Here is a 22496-nt window from a genome sequence, read left to right as displayed (position 1 = left end):
GGAATACTGGAGCCTTTCTCTTCTCTAAGGGATATTCCCAGCCCAGGGATCAAACCCAGGTCTCCCACATTACAGGGGCATTCTTTACTAGCTGAGCCACAAGGGAAGCCCTACTTCTTAGAAGCATGACATAATAAAGGGTTTATGACTGCTGCCATTTGTAAACTGTTTCTCTGATAAAAGACACAGGCACTTATCATGAAAATGAGTTCTAATTATTATCCCTAGTATCTACAACATAAGAGAAGAGGCTCTTAAAAGAAGTTGCTGATTAAATCAATTTAAATCAATTAAGGAAACAACCACAGATTCACAGCAAGTTACAAAAAGTAGTACAAAAATTCTGTGTACCCTTTACTCAGTGTCCTTAATTGGGAACATCTTATGTAACTATAGTACAAAACCAGGAAAGTGAGACTCTACAATCCACAAACTATATTCGGATTTCTCCTTTAGCTACTTTATTTTAAAGTGTGCAGTTTTTCTGGTGCTATGAAGAGCCTTAGACTCTCCTCACTTATCTGCTGGGAAAACAAAGGGTCAGAGAGGCTGAAGGACTAGCCAAAGTCAGAGTGCTAAGAAGTGACAAAATAAAAAGCCAACTCCGAAAGACCATCTTTCCTCAGAAACAAAGCATACAACCCCACTGGAGAACATCAGAAGTCCATGAGGAATTCAGTAAAGACATTCAAAATAATCCTATTTCAAAATCAGAGAGATACATATTTTTCACATATTAGTTTTCATCTTTCCAGACTTAAAAAAATTTCTCATTAAAAAAGTTACTGTTATAGGTCTGCTGAAAAACAGTTTTACTGCATCAGAAATACAGTAAACCAAACAGAAAGAAAACTAGGCCAAGATAGTTACCACTTAAAGTCATAGGCTCCTTGCCACCTTTGATCCTAGTACAAAGCTGTCTTGGCAAAAAGCAGACTCATAAACATTGAATGAATGAACAACTTAAGTGATAGGACCAAATATACCAAACAACCCAAATGTTTTTAAAAACAAACAGGAAAACTCTGCAGTATAATAAAATGAGAATTTTTGCAGAAAAATGTTTATTTTGTGGGGTAGTTTTCATAACATCAGAGCTAGAATGGCCCTTAAAGAACACCTAATCTGGTCATTCTCAACTCTGGCTACACATGAACATCATCTGAGATATTAAAAAAAATCATAAGCCCCATCCCACACTTGGAACAGGGCCCAGGCATCTGTGTTTTTAAAGTTCCCCATTATTAAGTCCCTTATTATAAGAGTGGTTCTAAGTACTTTATTAGAGGTGAAGAAATTGAGGCCTAGTCAAACTGCAATATCTTATTCAGTAAAAGAATTGAGACCAGGATCCAAGTGGGAATAGCACGATTTTTTTTAACATAATATATAAAAAGGATTTCAAGAACTACAAAGTTTCATTTTAACTTTGAAACTGTTGGCCATTTAAAAAAAAAAAAGGTGAAACTAGGCCAAAAGATCTATCAACATTTGAACTCTTCCTAGTGTATAGTTATTGTCATTGGTGAACAGACATACAGGTGAGCAATACTAAGCAGGTTTTGCCTTAAAGACTAAAAAAATGAGAAGCATGGTTCCCATCTTTCCAGTTAACTGCCCTCCCTTAGCAATTAGTACTCTTGTAGTTCCCTTAATTGGTATTGTAAAGAGCTTACAGTGGATGTCTATCAAGTAAGTTTGATTTTTGAACAAAATGAGATACATGTATAAAATAGATGGAACTGGATATTTAAAATGTGAACCTATAATATTTGCCATATTGCTCATCAAGTTACACAGATAATAATAATACACATTTTACACTATTTACTAAAATCAAATAGTTACATTTGGAAAATTACCTTTAATCGAATCATTTTCAGCTCTCATTATGTCAATGAGTGAACTCTCCAATGAGTGCATGTCAAAAGTCCTGGGGCGATCCTGTAAACACAAACAGCCAGAAACCACTTTTAAAATAGCATATAATTATAAAAGAAAATAATAAGCTGCATCTGATGGGACACAGATCAAAAAGCCGGAATTTTCTTCCCTCTCCATGTAAGGCACATTATTACTACATTTTATTTTTAACACTTGCAAAACACCAAAATCACAAGTACCCAGGACTCAGCAAAGACTGACTTGATTTCCAATAATAATCATCAATAAAAGCATTACTTTCAAGAACAAAGCAAAAACTATTCTCATATGGTTAAGAATATTAAATACATATAAAAATATTTCTCTGTCACTTAAGATTTCAGTAATGTGGCAAAGTTTCCCAAACTTGTTCCAGCAGTAATCTGTTAAGGTGACATCTACATGTGCTATTCACAATAGCTATATTTACTTATAAGCCAAGATCTGAAAATAGTCATCAAATGTCTACAAGACCACTAAGTGGCCAAGTAGTCTTGATTTTTCTGCCATTAGAATAAAGGGAAGACAGGATATGGAGAACACTGCTGGTCTCAACACTTAACAAAACGGACTTCATGAGTGGGTGAGGAATCTGAAAATATACAGCCATGCTGATGCTGCGGCATTCTTCAGGATATTAGAGATCACTAAAACCAAAGTTTAGCTTGATAGTGAAAAGGAGATGAAAACATTTTCAAGTTAAATACTAAAGGGAAAGCAGTACAATACATGTTTCTGACCTACCTTGAGAATAAATATACACCTACAAAGATTATTAAGGTTATTAAATAAAAAGGGGCTTCCAAAGGAATTTTAGAAGCATGATTTCAGAACTCGCTCTTCCATTGAAGTATTTTTCTCTCATTACTTTTTAATTCAAAGTTTTGGCTTTTTCAAATAATATGCCTAATTTTATCCCCTCCCCCCTTTTCTTTCAGACTTACTAGGATCTCATTTTCCACATTCCAGCTAACTTCTAGAACTTTAAGTTTGATAGAGTACTTCCTCCATCTTTTGATCATTCTGACATTTCTCCTTTGTCCTTCTATAACACTACTCACCCTGTACTATTATTATTCTTCCCTGAAATAGGGACCACTCCTCTTGACCCCACCCACCAAACAGATATCCAGAAATGTTCACTGTTATGGGACACAAACTGTTTTTTAAGTTCCACAACCTGAAGGGTCCAAGGGTAGTTATACTTGGATATAATCTATATTTAAAGTAGACAGTGTTACAGGTTTTTTCCCCTGTGATGGCAGGGGATAAAGATGGGAAGGGGAGTAGATGTCTTAACATGCTCTTCTGCTCTAAACTAGTATGGCTCCCCCAGAATATCTTTCCCACTTTTCCTCCTGATTCTTTCCTCATTGTCCTCATCTTCTCAATATGGTCAACAGAGAGAGGCAAGAGGACAGGTGGCCAGAATGAGAACTTCTAAGTGTGTTCACAAAAAGGAGAAACTCTTCTGTTTTTAGCCTTCCTCATCTCAAGCACTGAATTAAATCAAAACTTTACTGCATATTCTTTTGGAAGTCAAGTGGATTTGAGGCATAACTGGAGAAAGAAGTTAAGAACAAATTCCACTATCTCATTCTGCAGTCACTGGATCTGTCCTGCCTTCAACAATCTATAAGTCACACTCAAAATCAGGCCAGCCACTATCTCTATTTCCACAACAAAATCAGTCTTGGAGACACTAATGCTCAGTGTCTTCACTTGCCTATGTCCTCTGACTGTCGGTTTCCCAAAGGTAGGAAGTATGTCTTACATCAAACATTCCCCATGTGTACAATTCCCAAAGGGTGATGGTGTGTTGAGATGTTCATCTCCTCAACACACAGGACTGCCCAGAGGGCCTGATGTGGCAGGAACTCCCTGGCAGACGATTTCTGCTTCTATATTTTCATTTTCTATGTATGCCATGACGTGAAACAGGCTGAAAAGCCTTGTTCCACGTATCTGTATCACTGTGCCTCACACAGGGTATGGCAGCTTAGAAAGCACACACGTTTCCTCAATTGATGAATGAATGAATTCCTTTGAGTAATTTTTATTAAATGTTGAAAGTATTTTTCCTCTCCTATTTCCTTATCTTGAGGTTTGTTTTTTAAATCCCCTTTCAGAGCTGGGCGGGGGGTAAGTAATCAAAATAAAACTGTAATGGCTGTGTGGGAGATGTAAGAGGAGACCTCAGCCTTTTTTTTTAATGCAACTACAGCAGTGAGCAACCTGTGAACTTTTAGGACTTACATTTTGCCAATCACTGAATGACAAGAGCACCCAAGAGAATCAGTTGGAAAAAAAAAACTAGTGTTTTTGTTTGGTTTGTTTTATGACAGCTGCTTCTGGTAAGTCAAGAAGCATCCTTTTCACCTAGAGGTTTCCAAATGTGGTAGTGGAATTCAGCAAAGCCACTTCATACTGCCCTGCCCCAGGACTCTCCAGACTATTGTCTAAAACATAAAGGTTTTTGCTAAAATAACAACCACTGACTTATGATTGGTAGAGTACATTAAAACTAAAATCCTAAATGAGTATCTAAATTTTTAGTAGTGCTTGATGGAATTAAAAAACAAACAAAAAACTCTCTATCCTTTTTATACTTTGACTAGCTTTCTTTTCATTTGTCACAATTTAATATAAATCTAATAAATAAATACCAATATACAAACTCTGACTCTCAGATGCAATGTGTTAAGAAGAATTTTCAGGCTCTGAATGGATTTAGAAGAAAACAGTGCCTCAAAAGACACATGGAAATGCAAGATACAAGTCCTACTGGCACAAGAACCACATTTTTGCCAACCCTGGTCTAATATGTTCATTTTCCTCGTAGCTCAGTGGGTAAACAATCTGCCTGCAATGCAGGAGGCCTGGGTTCGATTCCCTGGGTGGGAAAGATCCCCTGGAGAAGAAAATGGCAACCCTTTCCAGTATTCTTGCCTAATATGTCTAACATGTACTTCTCCCCACAATTCAATCTTATTTGAAATTATAATTATTACAACTACTTTACATTTATATAACACTTTGTTTCTTACGATGCTATAGTAATTCAAGCCACATATTTTGCCAAGCAAATGTTCTGTTCTCAGACAGGTTCCAAAGTTTATCATTTTTGATTACTCTCTCACTGATTTTTTTCTATTTTAAATACCCAATTTTACCAAAAGGACTAAAGTATAAACATCTGTGCCATTAAGAAGTAGATGGAGGGGGACAGACACAAATAAACCCAAGAAATAAGAACAGACAGACAATGCTGGTTTTTCTGCCCAAAAACCAGAGTGTCAAATCAAGAATGTTCTGATTTCTACGTTTCATCCTTAGATTTTGCCTTTTTGGTTTGCTAATTGAGCCAAACGTCATAACCATTTATTTACTTTCTAAAATTCATTTCCCAGAAAGTAAACTAACTATAAAATAGAAATTGTTAAGTAATAGAATTTTCTTCTATTAGAATAGAAGAAAATTTCTTCTAATAGAATAGAATCTTCTTAATTTAACTTGAGATGGTGACCAAAATATGGACATCGGCCTAAATCCGTGGAACATTAGACACTAGGAAGTGTGACATGTCATGTGAGCTTGGGCATTTTCATCCTCTAGACCTCATTCCTGATCTGAAACAGGAAAGAGTCTAATTAAACCTCTAAGGTTCCTTTCCCAGCAACAAAATACATTTGTACTTTAGCTTTCCCATATCCTAAAATAGTCTGTGCTCTTTCAAGATTTGCAGTTTAAATTATAATGAGTTTGGCAGGAATCAAAGATGTGAATGAGGATGACTGATGAAAGTTTATAACTTCTTGCCCATAAAAAGGTGGGAGTTAATTAATTTTTTGATTAATAAGAAAATGAACTCTTATTAAGTCTTAAAAGGACAATCACTATGTTTTCATTATGCTATACATAATGCAAAATAACAAGCTTTATCAAAAAAAAAAATAACCACAATTTATTGAAGGGGGAATGTTCTGATTTCCAATAAAAGCTCAAAATAAAACAAAAACACTGATGACTCTACTTGCTTCAACCCGCCACTACCAGTTTATCTTGGCAGCCCACAGACAAAAGCAGATCTATTCTTTATTGAGAATCTACTAAGTATCTGACAATATTCTAGGTAGTTTTTAAATACTGTCATTAGTAATCTTCAAACCTCCTTATAATTTAGATTGTATTATTCTCAATTTTGGAGAAGGAAATGGCAACCCACTTCAGTATTCTTGCCTGGAGAATCCCACGGACAGGAGTCTGGGGGGCTACAATCTATGGGGTCACAAAAGACTCGGACACAACTGAGCAATTAAACAACAATTCTCAACCTAATGATACAAACTAAGACCAGGGAAAAACAGTTTATTGCACAGGTAGATTACTGCTTAGTTCAGCAGCTTAGTCTGGATTCAAGAACCCAAGTTTCACTCCAAAGTAGGTGGTGCTACTTTGGGTAAAATAATGGTCATGGCAGTCAAAAGACCACACTAATTAAGATACGTATTAGAATAAATGAGACACTCTGCCTGCCTTAAGGGTCCTGGGGTGAGGAACATGCTGGCTAGTACCTAGCAAATAAGAGGCACTCAAGCATGACTCAATAAATGAAAAACAAAAAAAAAGAACAAAATGTATATAGGAAATATAGGATAATATAAAACTAGAGATACTAAAAACATAAGAGATAGAGAAGGCTTATCTTCCTTCTTCCTGTTGAGATGACAGATCGATGTGGTCCACAATTTTAAGAGACCTAACATGCATCTCTGATGCTTTTGAACTGTGGTGTTGGAGAAGACTCTTGAGAGTCCTTTGGACTGCAAGGAGATCCAACCAGTCAATCCTAAAGGAGATCAGTCCTGGGTGTTCCTTGGAAGGACTGATGTTGAAGCTGAAACTTCAATACTTTGGCCACCTCATGCGAAGAGTTGACTCATTGGAAAAGACCCTGATGTTGGGAGGGATTGGGTGCAGGAGGAGAAGGGGATGACAGAGGATGAGATGGCTGGATGGCACCACCGACTCGCTGGGCATGGGTTTGAGTAAACTCCGGGAGTTGGTGATGGACAGGGAGGCCCGGCGTGCTGCGATTCATGGGGTCGCAAAGAGTCAGACACAACCGAGCGACTGGACTGAACTGAACATGCATCTCTAGGTTAACTAGAGCCAACCACAGGAGCAGCAATGGTAGTAGTGGTAGTAATATCAGCAGATAACATTTATCAAGATCTAATGCTTTACATGCAGAATCTCATTTAGTCCTCACAAAATTCTATATAAAAAGTGTTCAGTTATTATCCCATTTCACAGATGAAGGCATAGCTTAGCATGATTAAGTAACTTTATCAATGTCAGGTTAAGCAGAGAATGCAGAACGAACCACCAGCCTGACTTTAGAAATGTGAGCTTAACAACCACGAATGAAAATAAAAGACCACCAATTATTTTCAAGGCTCAGCAAACTTGATTACAATGCGGAGATGATTTTTTTCTTTTTTTTGGTAACCTCAATTGTTGTATTTAATATATTGAGTTGCATCAGTAACTGGTTGGTTTCAGTTTATGTCATCTCCACTTCACAGGGCAATTTCTAAAGGAAAAACCACAAAAGCCACTATGAAAATCAAAGTTGATAAAAATAACCTTCTGGCAAAACAAATTAGCATTTCAAAGAGCAAGACCTGTCCTTTTAATGTACACCTGAATAATTCTGACTGCCACAGCCAAATAGGAAGATTCACATCAGCAAGTAACTGATGACACGGCTTTTTGTAACATCCCAGAAGTAGCCACAAGAAGCACATGAATCTGTAGGTCCGTTACTACCAGGAGGAACAACCTGATTGCAATTATGCCACAAACCAAAATTACAATTTCATAGACTTTAAAAAATATATCCAGATGAATAATAAAAGCCAGTGTTACTCATACTTAAGAGAATATCAGAATCATTTGGAGGTCCTATTGAAACAGCCTACAGGGTCAACACCTAAAGTTTTCCATTCAGTAGGTCTCGGTAGGTCCAAGAATTCACATTTCTACTAAGTTTCCAAGTGAAGATGGGGACCACACTTTGAGAACCACTGAGTTAAGCAAGTCCATTCCACAGGTTAATTTCATTAGATACTTCAGAATGTGATTTATAGCTTACACCCTGTTTAACAATTATGATGCAGTCCAGCTTAAATATCAACTATTTTACAGTTTCCTTATGAAGAGAAAGCTTTTGCTCTCAAAACCAAAAACAAAGTCCTCTCTTCCAAGCTCTAAGATGCAATTTTTTTTTTTTACAATTAAGTTCAATTTCAACAGAACCACCACTATAACCACTCCATTACTGGTTCTTGTCTTGTCATACTTGAGTTAGTATGTTTTAGCATTAGTAGACCTGACTAAAGCACAAGAGTCCCTTGGACTGCAAGGAGATCCAACCAGTCCATCCTAAAGGAAATCAATCCTGAATATTCATTGAAAGGACTGATGCTGAAGCTGAAACTCCAATGCTCTGGCCACCTGATTCAAAGAACTGACTCATTGGAAAAGACCCTGATGCTGAGAAAGACTGAAGGCAAGAGGAGAAGGGGACAACAGAGGATGAGATGGTTGGATGGCATCACCGACTCAATGGACATGAGTTTGAGTAAACTCCAGGAGTTGGCAATGGATGGGGAGGCCTGGAGTGCTGCAGTCCATGGGGTTGCAAAGAGTTGGACACGACTGAGCAACTAAACTGAATTGAACTGACATTCTTAAGAATCAAAGCCAAAATTCAGCTATACCCTTTACTCACTGTCTTCCTATAAAGACATACATGACTGTGAGCATCATTCTCAGATTGCTATGTATCTGTACTAGCTTTTGGAACTTTCTCTCTCTGGCTTACTCTGGAAGTTTCTCCCTGGTGAAGAAGGGAAAGAAAAACATTTTGGTCTGAAAGGCAAAGTCTGTGCCAGTATAACAGTTGCCAAAATAAATACGAAATTTGAGATGCCAGCAGAACCCATAATTAATCAAAGGTAACTATGACAGTTTTAATCCAAAATTTGCCAAAACGTAAATATTGCCTTGGATTAAATATTTAAGGCCACAGACATCAAAAGCTGGCAATATAGTCAACTTTCAAGATTACACTTTCAAATGACCCTCCCATCCCTATGCAAGCACAAGTCCCCTTTTCCCATATCCGCCAAGCACACTGACAGCCCATATTTATAAGCAAGTTCTGTGATGGCTACCCACTCCCTCCTTCCCTGGACTGTGAGCTCCACTCATCCGAAAGCCACAGACTGCCCAACTGTGCAGCCCATGGTAAGCCCCTCATCACTGCCGCCATCATTACTGAAATGGCGAATGTCCCTTCTGGCTCTGTGCTGTGTCTCAAATAAAAGATGCATGATTTCTGTGCATTAGTTCCTCATGACCATCATGTAAAGTGGGTACAATTATTGCCCCCATTTTAGGCTTCTCATGAAGCTATGAGAAGTTAAGTACTTGCACTCAAAGTCACCAAGTTAAGTGGTGGAGTCTACTTTATAGCAGAAGCTCAGAAAAGTGGTCCGTTATTAAATGAACTTTGTCACAACCTAGAAATTTCAATCTCTCAACACCGGCAAGGTATGAAATCCTTCACTGTATACAGGGTCTGAATACAGAGAACAAGTGTCAGAGGTTAAAGTGAAAGAAGTAATTATCTGAAGTAGGAAAAACCACAGTTACTAGCATCTCACATTTCTTAGCAGGGTCCCTCTTCAGTCAGTGTTTTCTCATTATGACCACTTTATAATGAGGCAAACAGTCTTACAGATCTTAGGCTACCAAGTCCTTCCTAATAGAATAATAAACTATAACAAAACAGATCAATGTCTTTAGTATATTACCCTGATTGGATCAATAGCTTGATTTTCTCCCATGTGAACTGATGAACCAGATCTCTCCAGAAAGCCTTTGAGAAAATTTGCTTTTATTCCACCTTCACTAAATAAACCACATTCATGTTCAGTATTAGAAATCCTTAGAGTGATAAATATTTCTTGTCACCACTTGACCATATTAAGAAAACAACTTGGCATTCTAGACTTGATTAGTCAGTTCCTAAATCAATAGACCCCTTCTTCTTGTTAACCATGTATTCATTTCCACTTTACCTGGCAGAGGAAAATAACTAAAATCTATTCTAAGACTTGTGTTTAAATCACCACTTACTAGACAAGTGGTCTTGACACCATATCATCTCTGAACCTTGATTTCATCAGTGAAATTAGGATCTCCCTTATTTCACACATCTCCCTTATAAAACTGGGCTGAGGAGAAATGAAATGAAGTCCATGATAGATCATGCACAATACCCACCAGTTAGGAGATCCACTCAGCAAACATTCCCTCTCCAGTGCGATGGCAGAAGAGCCCCAAACCAACATATTAAATTAGGTATTGTCTGTATCTGGATAATTCAGCTGTTCCGTGCTACTTCCTATAGCTCATTTTCAGAGGGAAACAAAAAAGGGGGGAAAAGATCTTTCCTACCTGATACACTATTCGGGGCAAGAGATCATTAATTCAGGAAAGTGAGTAAGTTCTACTAAAACTCAGGCCTACCTCTGTCTTTGGCTGCTTACTGGCAGTCAGCATTCCTCTGCTACATATCTGCTGGGTGTGATCAGGGTCCTGAGTCATCAGAGAGAATGGTCACCCAAATACACAATCTTCATTCCTACACTGAGGCTTGTATCCTGTACCCCATACAATCCATAGCATTTCTTCTCTTCCATGAGCCTTGACCATAACGTCAAAAGGCAGCCTGTGCCCACTGGCAGCCTCTGGGCTCTCACAGCTACCACCCTCACACCCTTAGCTCTCCAATGTCTCCTAAGCAGAAGGCACTTCTCAATATTCAGGCACAAAGCAAGAGGTCACCGACAGTTCAGTTCATAAGGAGGAGAGTGTGTCTACCTTGGTCATGTACTCCCACCATACGGTCCATAGAAAGCATAAAACATTTGCGGGTTGAAAAACAAGAGATGAAAAAGTGTGAGGCAGTCCAAAGGCCTGCAAAAGATCCCAAACCTTTAAATTCCCCGTAAAAACAAAAACAAACAAACAAAAATACAGCCAAAAAGCTCTGAGTCCTGTCCTGTTCTCTCTCCTTTTGGAGAGCCTTCTCACAAATTCACAGAAATATAAAGCCAGGAGAAAGCTGAGATGGCGGAGAGAAAACTGGACAATCCCCTCCCAGATACCTGGTCATCAGCTGATATTCTAATGTTTTGTTGGATCTCTCTCCCTTTTCTTTGACAGACATGTGACCACCAGCACCCTTCTTGTCTGAGAAGGGAGGTGTGGCCAATAATGGCTTTTTTAGAGATTAGCATCAGGTTGAGCAGTAAAACAGGCTGGGCAGGTACAACAAAAATATGGGCCTTGCCTCAGTTTCTCACTGTCTTTTTTTAAAAAAACAACTAGAAGATATCTTTGTGTGTTTTTAAGAGGGGGAAAAAAGACTATCTTTCAGAAACACATACTAAACCATTTACAGATGAAATGATACAGTACTTAGGAAATGCTTCAAAATAACATGAAAGCAGGAAGAGAGGGTTAGGAAGATAGATCAAAGAGGACTGCCAAGGAGCTGATCATTGTTGGAAGCCAGGAGACATGTACATGGGATTTTACTATATATTCTATTATTGAATATGTTTAAATTTTTCCATAATAAGAAATTCAAAAGACTTGGGGATGGGGGGAGAGACTTTACCCAAAGAGGAAGCAAACAAAAAAGCCAGTTGGTCACTAAATTTTCCAGCAGTGTTCAAGAAAATGAGAGCATCATCTGGGCTGATTCCCTAGTGCACTGAGTTTACTAAACAAAATTATAGTTCAGCTTATAAAATTCTTCTTTAAAGTTAAGCTCGAATTACCACACAACAGTTAAACAACAGTTTTCACATTTTAATAATCTGTGTGATTTCCAAATTTTGAATTAGTATTTCTAGTTGATGACCTTCTCTCTTATACCAACAGAATCTTTTGGAAGCCAAATATTAGAAATACTTCATCTTATTTCAAAATAAAACAAGACAAAAGAAATGAGAAAATGAAGGCTCAGGAAAGCTGAGTAGCTTACCTTACGTCACAGAGCTAGCAAGTGGCAGAGCCATAGCTGAAACTCAGATCTGAATTCCATACAATAATTAATAGCTTTTTCTGAGTAGCAATGTTCTTACATCAACTTTTTTTGTTTGGTTCTTTTTAAGGTTCTTATAGACAGTAAGGCTATAGCAACTGTTTTACTGACCAGCACCAGATGCATTCCTCAAAAACACCTGCAAGAACTATTACTAAAAATATGTTGTATAATGGGGCTTCCCTGGTGGCTCAGACAGTAAAGGATCCACCTGCATTGCGGGAGACCTGGGTTCAATCCCTGGGCTGGGAAGATCCCCTTGAGGAGGGCACGGCAACCCATTCCAGTATTGTTATCTGGAGAATTCCCATGGACAGAGGAGCCTGGCAGGCGACAGTCCATGGGGTCACAAGAGTTGGACACGACAGAGCGACTAAGCACAGCACAGCACATGCTACATAATATGTAAATACAAACATGGCTTTAAAACGTATAATACTGAGGGATTAACTATAACTCACTATAGATCTGCAAGAAAACAATGATTGGGATGTGTGTGTGTGTGAGAGAGAGAGTCATTCAGCCATGTCCGACTCTTTGTGACCCCACGGACTGTAGCCCACCAGGTTTCTCTGTCCATGGGATTCTCCAGGCAAGAATATTGGAGTGGGTTGCCCTTCCCTTCTCCAGCGGATCTTCCCGCCCCAGGGGTCAAATCTATGTCTTCTGCATCGCAGGTGCTTTTCTTTACCAACTGAGCCACCAGGAAAGCCTGGTTGGGATATACCTGGCAACTATTCAGCAAACAGTAACTGCCCAATCTAAATATTCTACAATAGGAAAAATAAGTGTTTAGCTTAAGACTTTACACTTTAAAAATTCAGTTTACAAACATGAGAGAGGACCTGTGAGTGGTCCTTGACATATAATGAGACCTGAATTCTGTGACTCACAGGTTAAAGTTTGCCTTTTGTGGTACCAGTTTGTCACAGAATTTTAAAAAAGCACATGTGTAATAAGTGTATATTTATAAATGTAACCATTAATAAAATATTTTAAAATGCCCTTTATACCTTGTTTCTGCTATACCTAAAGCTTAACCTGTTAGTTTTCCTTAGAGTTTAAACAACCCATGGATTAAGATGAAATATATATGACTATTGGGCTAGTTGTTAATATTTTTATAATGAGAAAAAAATCAGGTTTAGTATCATTAAAAGATTAGAACAGATCAGAAATAATTACAAATCAAATCGAAACCATTTTTATGAGATATCCAGTCCTGTGCCTAGCTCATAACATAGAAAGTTCTCAACAAATGTGTTATATTTGCTCAGTTACATCTGACATTTTGTGACCCCACAGGCTATACACTCCATGAAATACTCCAGACCAGAATACTGGAGTGGGTAGTCTTCCCCTCCTCCAGGATATTTTCCCAAACCAAGGATCAAACCCAGGTCTCCTGCATCACAGGTAGATTCTTCACCAGCTGAGCCACCAGGGAAGCCCATTATACAAATTAATTAAAATATATATTAAAAAAACTTAATTTCAGGATAAAAGTTAAAACATATCCAATTTAAATCTATGGTGCCTTTCCTGTCTTTTAACCAACCCCATCAAAGTACAGTCTCCTTTAATGTATACAAAAACAACCAAATGTTGTAAATTTCTTAAAAATAGGCAAAATCTTTTAGACTACTGAAAGATGCAGACTGCTATTGCTAACAAAAGTTTAAGTACATAAACAATTTTAAACTCTTCAAAGAAACTGACAATTCTGCTAAATGTTTTATCTGCCCTGGGTTGCATCTAGCTTATTTAAAGGAGTATTCTGATGAAATTTCCTGACAGTTCAGTAGTTAGGATTCTTCCCTTCCATTGTAGGAGGCATGGTTTGATCCCTGTTCAGGGAATGAAGTTCTTGCATGCCAGGTGGCATGGCCAAAAAAAAAAGGAAAAAAAAGACGTATTCTGAGAAGTGTAGAATGTATGATAAGATACAATACTAAGAACTGCTCAAAAATCTGTCATAGATACTGAAGCTTTTTCTAATTACTTTAATTTCAAGATTGTACTCAATATTAGAAATTTTAATTTTATTTTAAATTAAACAAAAAAAATCTAAGCTACTTAATATGGCCACATAAAGTACCTCACAATAACCCTTCACTTATAGGTACTAATATCTTGATGAGGTACTGTCTTCCCAAATTTAAGTGACTTGCTCAAGGTCAAGCTAAATAGAGATCAGAGTCAAATTTAAGTCTGTTTGGATTCAGGACCTGTGCTTGAGTATACTGTATTTTTGGCCTCACACGATGGCCTTTCTCAGTAATTAGAAACTGATTAAAAATAGGATCTATACCTATATATTTCCATATACTAAGAATTTTCTAAAAACTTGAAAGTGGAACTCCTTCTAACTTTATAAAGTATTATAATATTATAAACTCCTTCTAAAAAATGATACTTTACTATAAATGTATCATGGCAAAAATACACTTTAATTTCTGCAAGAACAATTTTCTCTGAACAACATAAAATGACTTCTGTCAGGAAAAGTTAAAATGAATGCTCATGTTACAAGCTCCCTGAGAAATGCATTATATATACTATCTATGTTGGGACCAAAAACTAAAGTACAACGTAGTGCTGAAAAAAATGTGATAATGGTACTTCAAGCTTATTTTCCTTATAGCAAGAGAGAGAAAAGTCATACGGAAAATAAATTTAGACTGCAAAATTCAAAACAGGCATATGTTAACTTTAAACCTACTTTTCCATTTCTTTCTTACGAATACCAACAAAAACTATTCTCAAAAGCATAAACTCATAAACTAACAGCATCTTTCCAACTGCAACTAGCAACACAACCACATTCACTAGGCTTGCAATAAACAGGCATTTCCTGAAAGATGTTGAACAGTGTGTTGATCATATTCCACGGCTTTTCTGAAGACACAACAGAAAATAAAAAATTTCAAAACTACCCTGCCCAAGTTTTGATTTCATCATAAAAGCAATTAAACCTAGTTAAAAGGCTTTCTACAAAAAGGAGTAAAATTGTATCTGGTAGATTTTTCCCAAAGTTTTCCCAATATATCAATTCTGCTGGAGCCAGAACCATCTAACCCATGCTTTACAGTTAAAAATAATGAGTTTCCCCTCTTCTAATATAAATAAACATAATAAGTCAAAGAAAATGTTTCCTATGCAAAGTTCTCTCTTGGGACTACATGGTAAAAAAATGTAATGTAATAAAGTTGCACTTTAGATAATTTTAATAATTCACTATGACTTTTGAACATAAAGCAATGCAGTAACTTTGTTTTCAAATATAAGATGCCATGTAGAATTTTGTAGATCAATAAATTGACAACACAAGGAGAGTTATTAAAGTGACATGAATTATTTTGCCTGGTTAAGACAACTTAACAAATTCATGGTGACCAAAGCAAATGGACTCTAAATCCTAAAATGTCTCCCTAACAACCCAGCTTTAAGACAATCTTTGTGACAGATTTTGTCTCCCCTCTTTCTTTTTGTTTTCTTTTTCTTTTTTGGCCTACTTCTTGGTTCTTAGCTAATAGAGATGCGGGCATAACTGAGCTAAATATAACAGAATACTAGAATCTATAGCACACAATTTTCATTTACTTCCTGTAAGGACAGAAGATCTAGGCACCCCTCCAAAAACGTGCTATATTCAAATATAATTATTGGCAGGTGCCCAATACATTATTTGGTTTGCACATCAGGATTCCAGGATGTGTTCGGCAGGACAGGTAGGATTCTTTTCCTCTTGAAGTAAGGGTCAAATCATGCCTTTAGTCACAAGATATGGACCTTGTTTCTTCATTTTGAAATTAAGACAATAAAACTAAACCTCATAGGGTTGAAAAATCCTATCTAGGAAGTGAGATAACAAATATGAAAGCACCTAGCTCAGTGTCTGATATCTAGCATGTACTAAAACCAAAAAAATACTCATTTGAGGGCTATTATCTAAGTTTAATATTTTGAAGTTGACAAATATATTCTACTACTTTCCACTTTCAAAACTTTATAATTAGCTTTTGAACACCAGGTATCAATTATTCACTGTAAAAATTTTCTTCTTACCTACATGCTTCTGGCAGGCATTTCTTACCCCCACCCCCAACTCCTCATCTGCATCATATCTATGTGAAAAGATACTGTAGTATAACGGTTAAAAGCCTAATCTCACGTGTGAATAGTAATAATAACAATAATATTTACTTCATGGGATTGAGTGAAATGAATTAATACATGTGAAAACAGATTATCATAAGCAGGCAATTATTAAATATACATTAGTTATCTGAAAACTGGATTTGAGGCATGTTATCTGAATTCACGTAATGAGAACTTTAACTTGCTTCGGCAGCACATATACTAATACAAAGAAAATGCCAAGATATAATGCCTGTCATATCACTTATTTAGAAGATAATTCAATATTTTCAATCTTTGTTCCTGGTTCCATAAACATGGATAAAAGAGAAGATTAAGACTGGCCAAAAAAAATTAATTTAAAATGTCATAATGAATTTTAATTCACTGTATGTGGCCAAACCTGTGTTAAACAAATGTAAAAACCATTCTGATTTATTTCAAAATAAAATAAACATTGCCCAGTATTAGTTACATTTCAGGTAAATTATTTCCTTTTAATATAATAATTCCATGCTAGACTTTGAATACCAATATTATAATATAACCATGTAAATTCTATCCTGTAATTTCTGTAGTAAATTTTAAGATCTCTCTGTAACAACTAAGGAATTCTTTTTAATAGCAATTGAAATTGAACTACTAATGTCTAAAACATCTTTCCTAAAATTAATAGTTTAAGTTAATAAAGTTAAATAAGATAGCAGTGTTTAGAAAAAAGTATGGACTGCGAGTGCAGCAATTTAAATTTCACAGTAGCTTGCTTTAGGATCAAAAGGAACTTAGAAATCACCTAGGTCACCCCCCATGCCAATTTTATGAAGCAACTGAGGCCCCCAGATGCTATGACTTTGACAGGGCGAAGACCACAAACTAGGTGTCTGAGCTCCCAGTCAAAGAAATGTTCCTTCAAATATTTTCATATCAAATTTAACCAAGTAATTCATACCAACTCAAAATGGCATTTTTTTTAGCCAAAAATTTTTTCTAAAGAATAATTCTTTAAACACACACACACACACATACAAGTAAGCACCAAAGTACTCAGTTTACTAATTTCTTATATTTTCAAAACTCAATTAGGAATTTTTTTCATAAAGAATTTTTTCAGATCACTTATATTTATTGCGACTTTCAAATCACCCTTCTCTCAGCTCCCCAACTCCCAATCTCTCTCTCTCTCTTCTCTTCTCTCACACACAGAAATACACACACACATTCTCCTAAAAATGGTGGGAATGGTATACAGAAATCAACAACTTAGTTCCTAATCCTACCATATTTGAACCAGGTATATTGACTCATCGTTTTTTCCACCCTCAGCATAACAGACAATTCTAAGGCAAGAGCTGGTTTCTAACAATATCTTTTAGTATCAATCTTAGTCTACTACATTATTATTTCATACATCAGCTTAATCTCTTAAGAAATCATCTGACTGAAAAAAATCTCACATGTTAAACACATCTCATCAGCCCCATAAAAATATTAATAATGTGTATATATGTATAATTTAGTCACTTTTTGAAATTAATTTCCCAAAGCAAATCTTTATCAAAAGTCAGTAAACTGAGAATGGAAAACAAACTATGCAGTCACACAAATCCATTCTGTCACTTGATTAGTAGCAAAATAAAAAAGAAAAGTATTTTCAATTGTGAGCTTAACCCAGTTAAAATGTTGAGAATGCCATCTTGGATTTTTAATTTGGAATATATGAATAATTTGCAAAAGTTACCTTTGCATTAAACTTCCCTTAAATTTATGTTCAAAGGACTATCAAAACCAACTTTTTAAAAACAGACTTCATGGAATTGCCAATGTATTAAACAGCCTTTTACCTGATCACTAGAGCATGAAAATTGCTCTCTTCAGTTTGAGTGAAAACCCTTTCTAAAAACAAAAGCCAACATCTTTTTTCAACCTGGGCAAAAAAAATACTAAAAAAAAAATTTAAAAACAGGTTTCACCAAATATTTTGATACATCCTAACTATTATACCTGAATCCTTAGAGAATGGATATTTAATTCCTGGGAATGACACAGAGTTCTCTTAGCAAATTTCCCTCCCTCTGAGCAAATTATTAATTAAAACAGATAACTCCACTTGTGCTGACATCATGTCTGGATACAGTACAACTATTTTGAAATCTGTTTTAGCCTTTGCAGAAAGATCTCTAAAATAACTTTTAAGATATAGCACAGTATGTTTTAATCCTTGCTTTTTAGCCTAGTACATCAGCTGTGTGCTTTTTGGCAAGTTATTATATCTTGCTGATGCTCGATTTTCTCATCTCTAAAATGGGGGTAATAATAGAACTTTCCTTGTGGGGTTCATTGTGAGGACTGATTCATATAAATTTCCTAAACACTTATAAATTATCATACCCCCAAAGAAAACAAATTTAGTAGGGCATCTGATGCTCAATCAACTCTGAAATTCCCTTTATATTATATCTATCAACTAGACTGGCTGCTCATTAATTCAAAAACATCAAACAATGTGACTCTTGGAGAATAAGAATACACTGGTGGCAAAAAAGACAAGTAATCTTTGTCTGGACCTATTTTTAGGAATGGTTTAATTATCTACACCCCTAGTGTTAACACTGGGAAATAAACAAATGGGTGAAAAGGCATCATAAAAGAGACCAACAGTTTCATAGTATTCAAAAATAATTGGGGATCAAGAAAATATTTACATCATTTCTCTAGCAGTCCTTACTGACACAAGGCAAGCCAGAATTTGCAAAAAAATGTTTAATAGGAATTTCCAAATTGATGAATGCAAACTGTTCAGACTGCATGGTTCAGAGAGGTTTCGGGTTTAAAATATGAGCAGAAAGAAAACTGTATTTCAGTAGTTGGTTTTCAGCGAATCACTACCTTACAGTGGTGAAAAATAAATTTGGGAGGGTATATAGTTATGCATATGGGCAGAAAATGCTAATCAGTTTCCATAACGAAATATATTTATATCTACATTATTTATTCTCACTTAAATAAGTAGGAAAAAACCTACCACGATTTTCTTGTCAGGCTAGAAAGGTACTGCAGTTAATAATCATGACATCACTAACTACCTGGTATTCACAATTATGCTAATTTATATGGTTATCTATGGAAAGATAACAATTAGAAAATTACAAAAAAAGAACAGCTGAATATTTTGTTCCAAATTACACTGCTCTCCTGCCAAAATAATGTCTGACAATGAACTCTTTTTCTAAGAAGAGCTCTGATATGAATACAGACAATTCAAACTCTCTTAGTTACATAGATATTACACCATGCCGTTTCCTTATTTCACCTTAATCTATTAATGGAACATAATCTTACCGGAAAAGGAAAAATGTTGTCAGCCCTGTTCAAGCTATCTTCCATCCAGGATTTAGGAGCAAAGGCAGAGCTGGGGCGAGCATACTTCTGGAGCTGAATATGATTGCTTGCAAAATTCTTCTTCAAAGGCGAGATGGAGTTCAGGGGCGTTATTCCTCCGTTCAGCCCTCTACGGTGATCCCGGCCTTGGGACCCTCCCCAGCCACCATATCCACCACCTCCTGGGCTCCAGGAAGAAGACGGTGTAGGAGAGGGACTCTGGTAACTGCTCCACGGAGAAGGGGGCTTGCTAAGATTATTCGCCAAATGAGGCAGCTGGTTAAAAGCAGCATTTCTATGTGTGAAAGGTGGGGGATGGGGACTGGCAGGAGACCTCCTTTGCTGCTGATGCTGGCTGTGATGATGCTGGAAATGAGGGTGATGAGGGTGGTGCTGTGAGAGAGGCCCAATTTGAGGAGAGAAGCTGCCTCCGAAGCCAGGGCTGACATGATGGGGGAAATTTTGAAACAACAGAGCACCGTTATTAGCCGAAGCAGCTGGGACCCCTCCCTGGTGAAAGAAACTTGCATCTTCATTGATGATTGTAGAGGAGGAAGGCGCTATCGCTGCTGACCAGTTACTGAAACCAGTGAGAGACGATGCGCTTGATGTCAAGGGTTGGGTCGAAGTACCTAGCCCCGTGGCTTCTTGATAATCAAACCCTGTCAACACTGGTGATTCGATTCTTATTTTCTCCTTCCCGTTGCCATTTTCTGAAGAATTGTCCCCTTGATTTTCTTCAGGTTTAGCCTTCTCAGTTTCAGGCAGTATTCCAGCTTCCTGACCTGGACTGGGGGAGAGCTGCTGCTTTTCCAAAGGGTCTTGCGGTTCCTGTTGCTGACTTTTCGCTTTTTCTGATCCCAAGATCTCATCCTGAATGTTATGGGTAGCCGGAGCAGGAAACAGCCAAGCTGACCCGGCACTGCTGCCATTGGCAGCTGTGTTATTATTTATAAAAGCAGCAGGGCTGGGGGTGGCATTTTGGTGATGGTGTGGAGGCTGCAGATGTGGATGGAATCTGACTGGAAAAGCAGATTTATTCCCAGTATTGCTTTGCACTAGCACTCCAAACCCGTAATCCCCCATTTATTATTTTTAGGCTCAGAATCTTAAGATAAAAAACAACAACCTGGTATCTCAAGCCTTTGTATCCTCTACTCCAAATGTTAAGTTGCTTGTTTGAAACGTCTTATTTTAGCTAGCTCAAAGATGCAGCTTATCACCCTAAATAGTTCAGATTTGGAATTCTGGTCTCTGAAAGAAAAAAAAAAAACTAAAAAAAAAAAATCTTAAAACACTGACATGAATTCAACTAGGCTTATTTCTAGGAGGGAATAAAAACGAAGAGGGTAAAAATCAAGTCTTTGGTTAGTAAAATAGGCGCTTTCTTTTTCCAAAGGAAAACGTACATGAATGACAAAAACACAGCTTCTCAAGCATCTATGGATGTAGAAGAATAAGCATTGCGAGGAGTAAAAATATATATATATATAATTTAACAATCACATATGGTCTTCTTCAGCAGTTTAGATTCACTCACATAAAAATTAGAATAGGGCTAAGAGGAGAATAGGTTCTTTTCTTGGCAGCTTGGTTAAAAAAAATCAGGAATAATTTAAGAACATTATATATTATATATTTATATATATAGATTATATTAGGTTATCTGGGATAGGGGGCAAATTCCTGGTTGCGGGAGAGGAAATCAGCATTGACTAATGGAAAGATGACTGCAGGGAGGTTTCTGCTCTTCCTGGTCCTGTTTCTGCTCTTTCACGGGGTGCAGTTTTGGCCTCTGGGGCTGTTCCTGAAGCTCTGGGTGCAGATCTTGCTGCGGTCGCTGTTCCTGGGCTCCCCCTGGCCTCCTCTCCCCCATGAAATGGTTTGGAAACACACCCGTTTCTCCCTCGTGGGGGTGTCGCGATCAGGATGGATTAGGGAGACTCGACGAGGACAAGCTGGCGGCCCGGGGGTGCGGGGACCAAGGGGGCGACCTGGAAGGTCCTGCGGTTTCGGCCTCTTCCCCTCTCTGCGGCTCCGGGGTTTTTTTCCCTCATGGGACCCAGGGGCGGTTTGTTCAGTTCTCTCAGTTCGATTCTCCGCGGGGGGGAGGGGGGAGGGGGGTGCGGGGGGGGGGGGGGGGAGGGGGAAAAAAAGGAAACCCCACTAGCTTAGTTGTTCTAAAAGAGAAGGGCTTCCCCCCTTTGCTCTTTCTCTTTTTGCCCCCAGATTTTTTTAAAAACTATAATTTAGAAGGCTTTTGTTTCTCCTCACGGTTGCTGGGCCGTCGTCGTCGCCGCTGCTTTACCCCGGTCCCGCAGTCCCCACTGTCGTAGTTGCGAACTCCGCCTGGCTCTTCTTCTTCTCTCCTTCTTCCTCCTCTTCCTCTTCTGCTGTCGCCGCCGCTGCTGCTGCTGCTGCCGCTGCCGCCGCCGCCGCCTCCCGGTGCCCGGGTCCAGCAGCCGCGGCTGAGTCCTTCTCCTCAGGACCTAGCCGAGTGAAATGACAACCAGCTGGAAAGACCTAGAGACACTTCCGGTTCGAAAAGGGAGGGGTGGGTTAGGGTAGACACCCCGCCCACCTGCCTAAAGGCCAATAAGCTGCTAGAATTCAGATAAGGCCACGCCCATAACCCAGGTGCCCTCCCAGGAAGGTCGAAAAGTTACGTCGAGAGACGCCCCTTCCGTCTGCGCCTCGCCCAGTGAGGCCTGGAGCCTGGAACTCGCTCTACTACGCGGAGGGAGCCCAGCGAGTCGCCATCTTTAGTGTGGGCAAAGGACTACTGCGCTGTTTATTTCGCTTAACCGTGCTCTGCAGGAGGAGCGTACAGGGACGCGCGGAAGAGAACGGATTGCCCTAGCACTGTGGA

General features: G+C 38.0%; 1 protein-coding gene across 3 annotated transcripts in view; it reads right to left on the bottom strand.

Moving 5' to 3' along the window:
* Positions 1 to 22141, bottom strand: part of CPEB4 (cytoplasmic polyadenylation element binding protein 4) — a 68559-nt gene extending 46418 nt beyond the window's left edge. For all 3 annotated transcript variants that reach the window (XM_043488513.1, XM_043488514.1, XM_043488516.1), the window contains exons 1-2: positions 19589 to 22141; positions 1863 to 1944 (exon numbers count right to left, since the gene is read on the bottom strand). In XM_043488513.1, coding sequence (XP_043344448.1) covers positions 1863 to 1944; positions 19589 to 20713 — 1207 coding nt within the window. In that variant the 5' untranslated portion in view covers positions 20714 to 22141. The remainder of the gene's footprint in view (positions 1 to 1862; positions 1945 to 19588) is intronic.
* Positions 22142 to 22496: the final 355 nt, after the last annotated feature.

The sequence above is a fragment of the Cervus canadensis genome, chromosome 16 (assembly GCF_019320065.1).
Source record: "Cervus canadensis isolate Bull #8, Minnesota chromosome 16, ASM1932006v1, whole genome shotgun sequence".
Lineage (NCBI taxonomy): Eukaryota > Metazoa > Chordata > Mammalia > Artiodactyla > Cervidae > Cervus > Cervus canadensis.
This window is presented reverse-complemented; position numbering and strand designations above follow the sequence as displayed.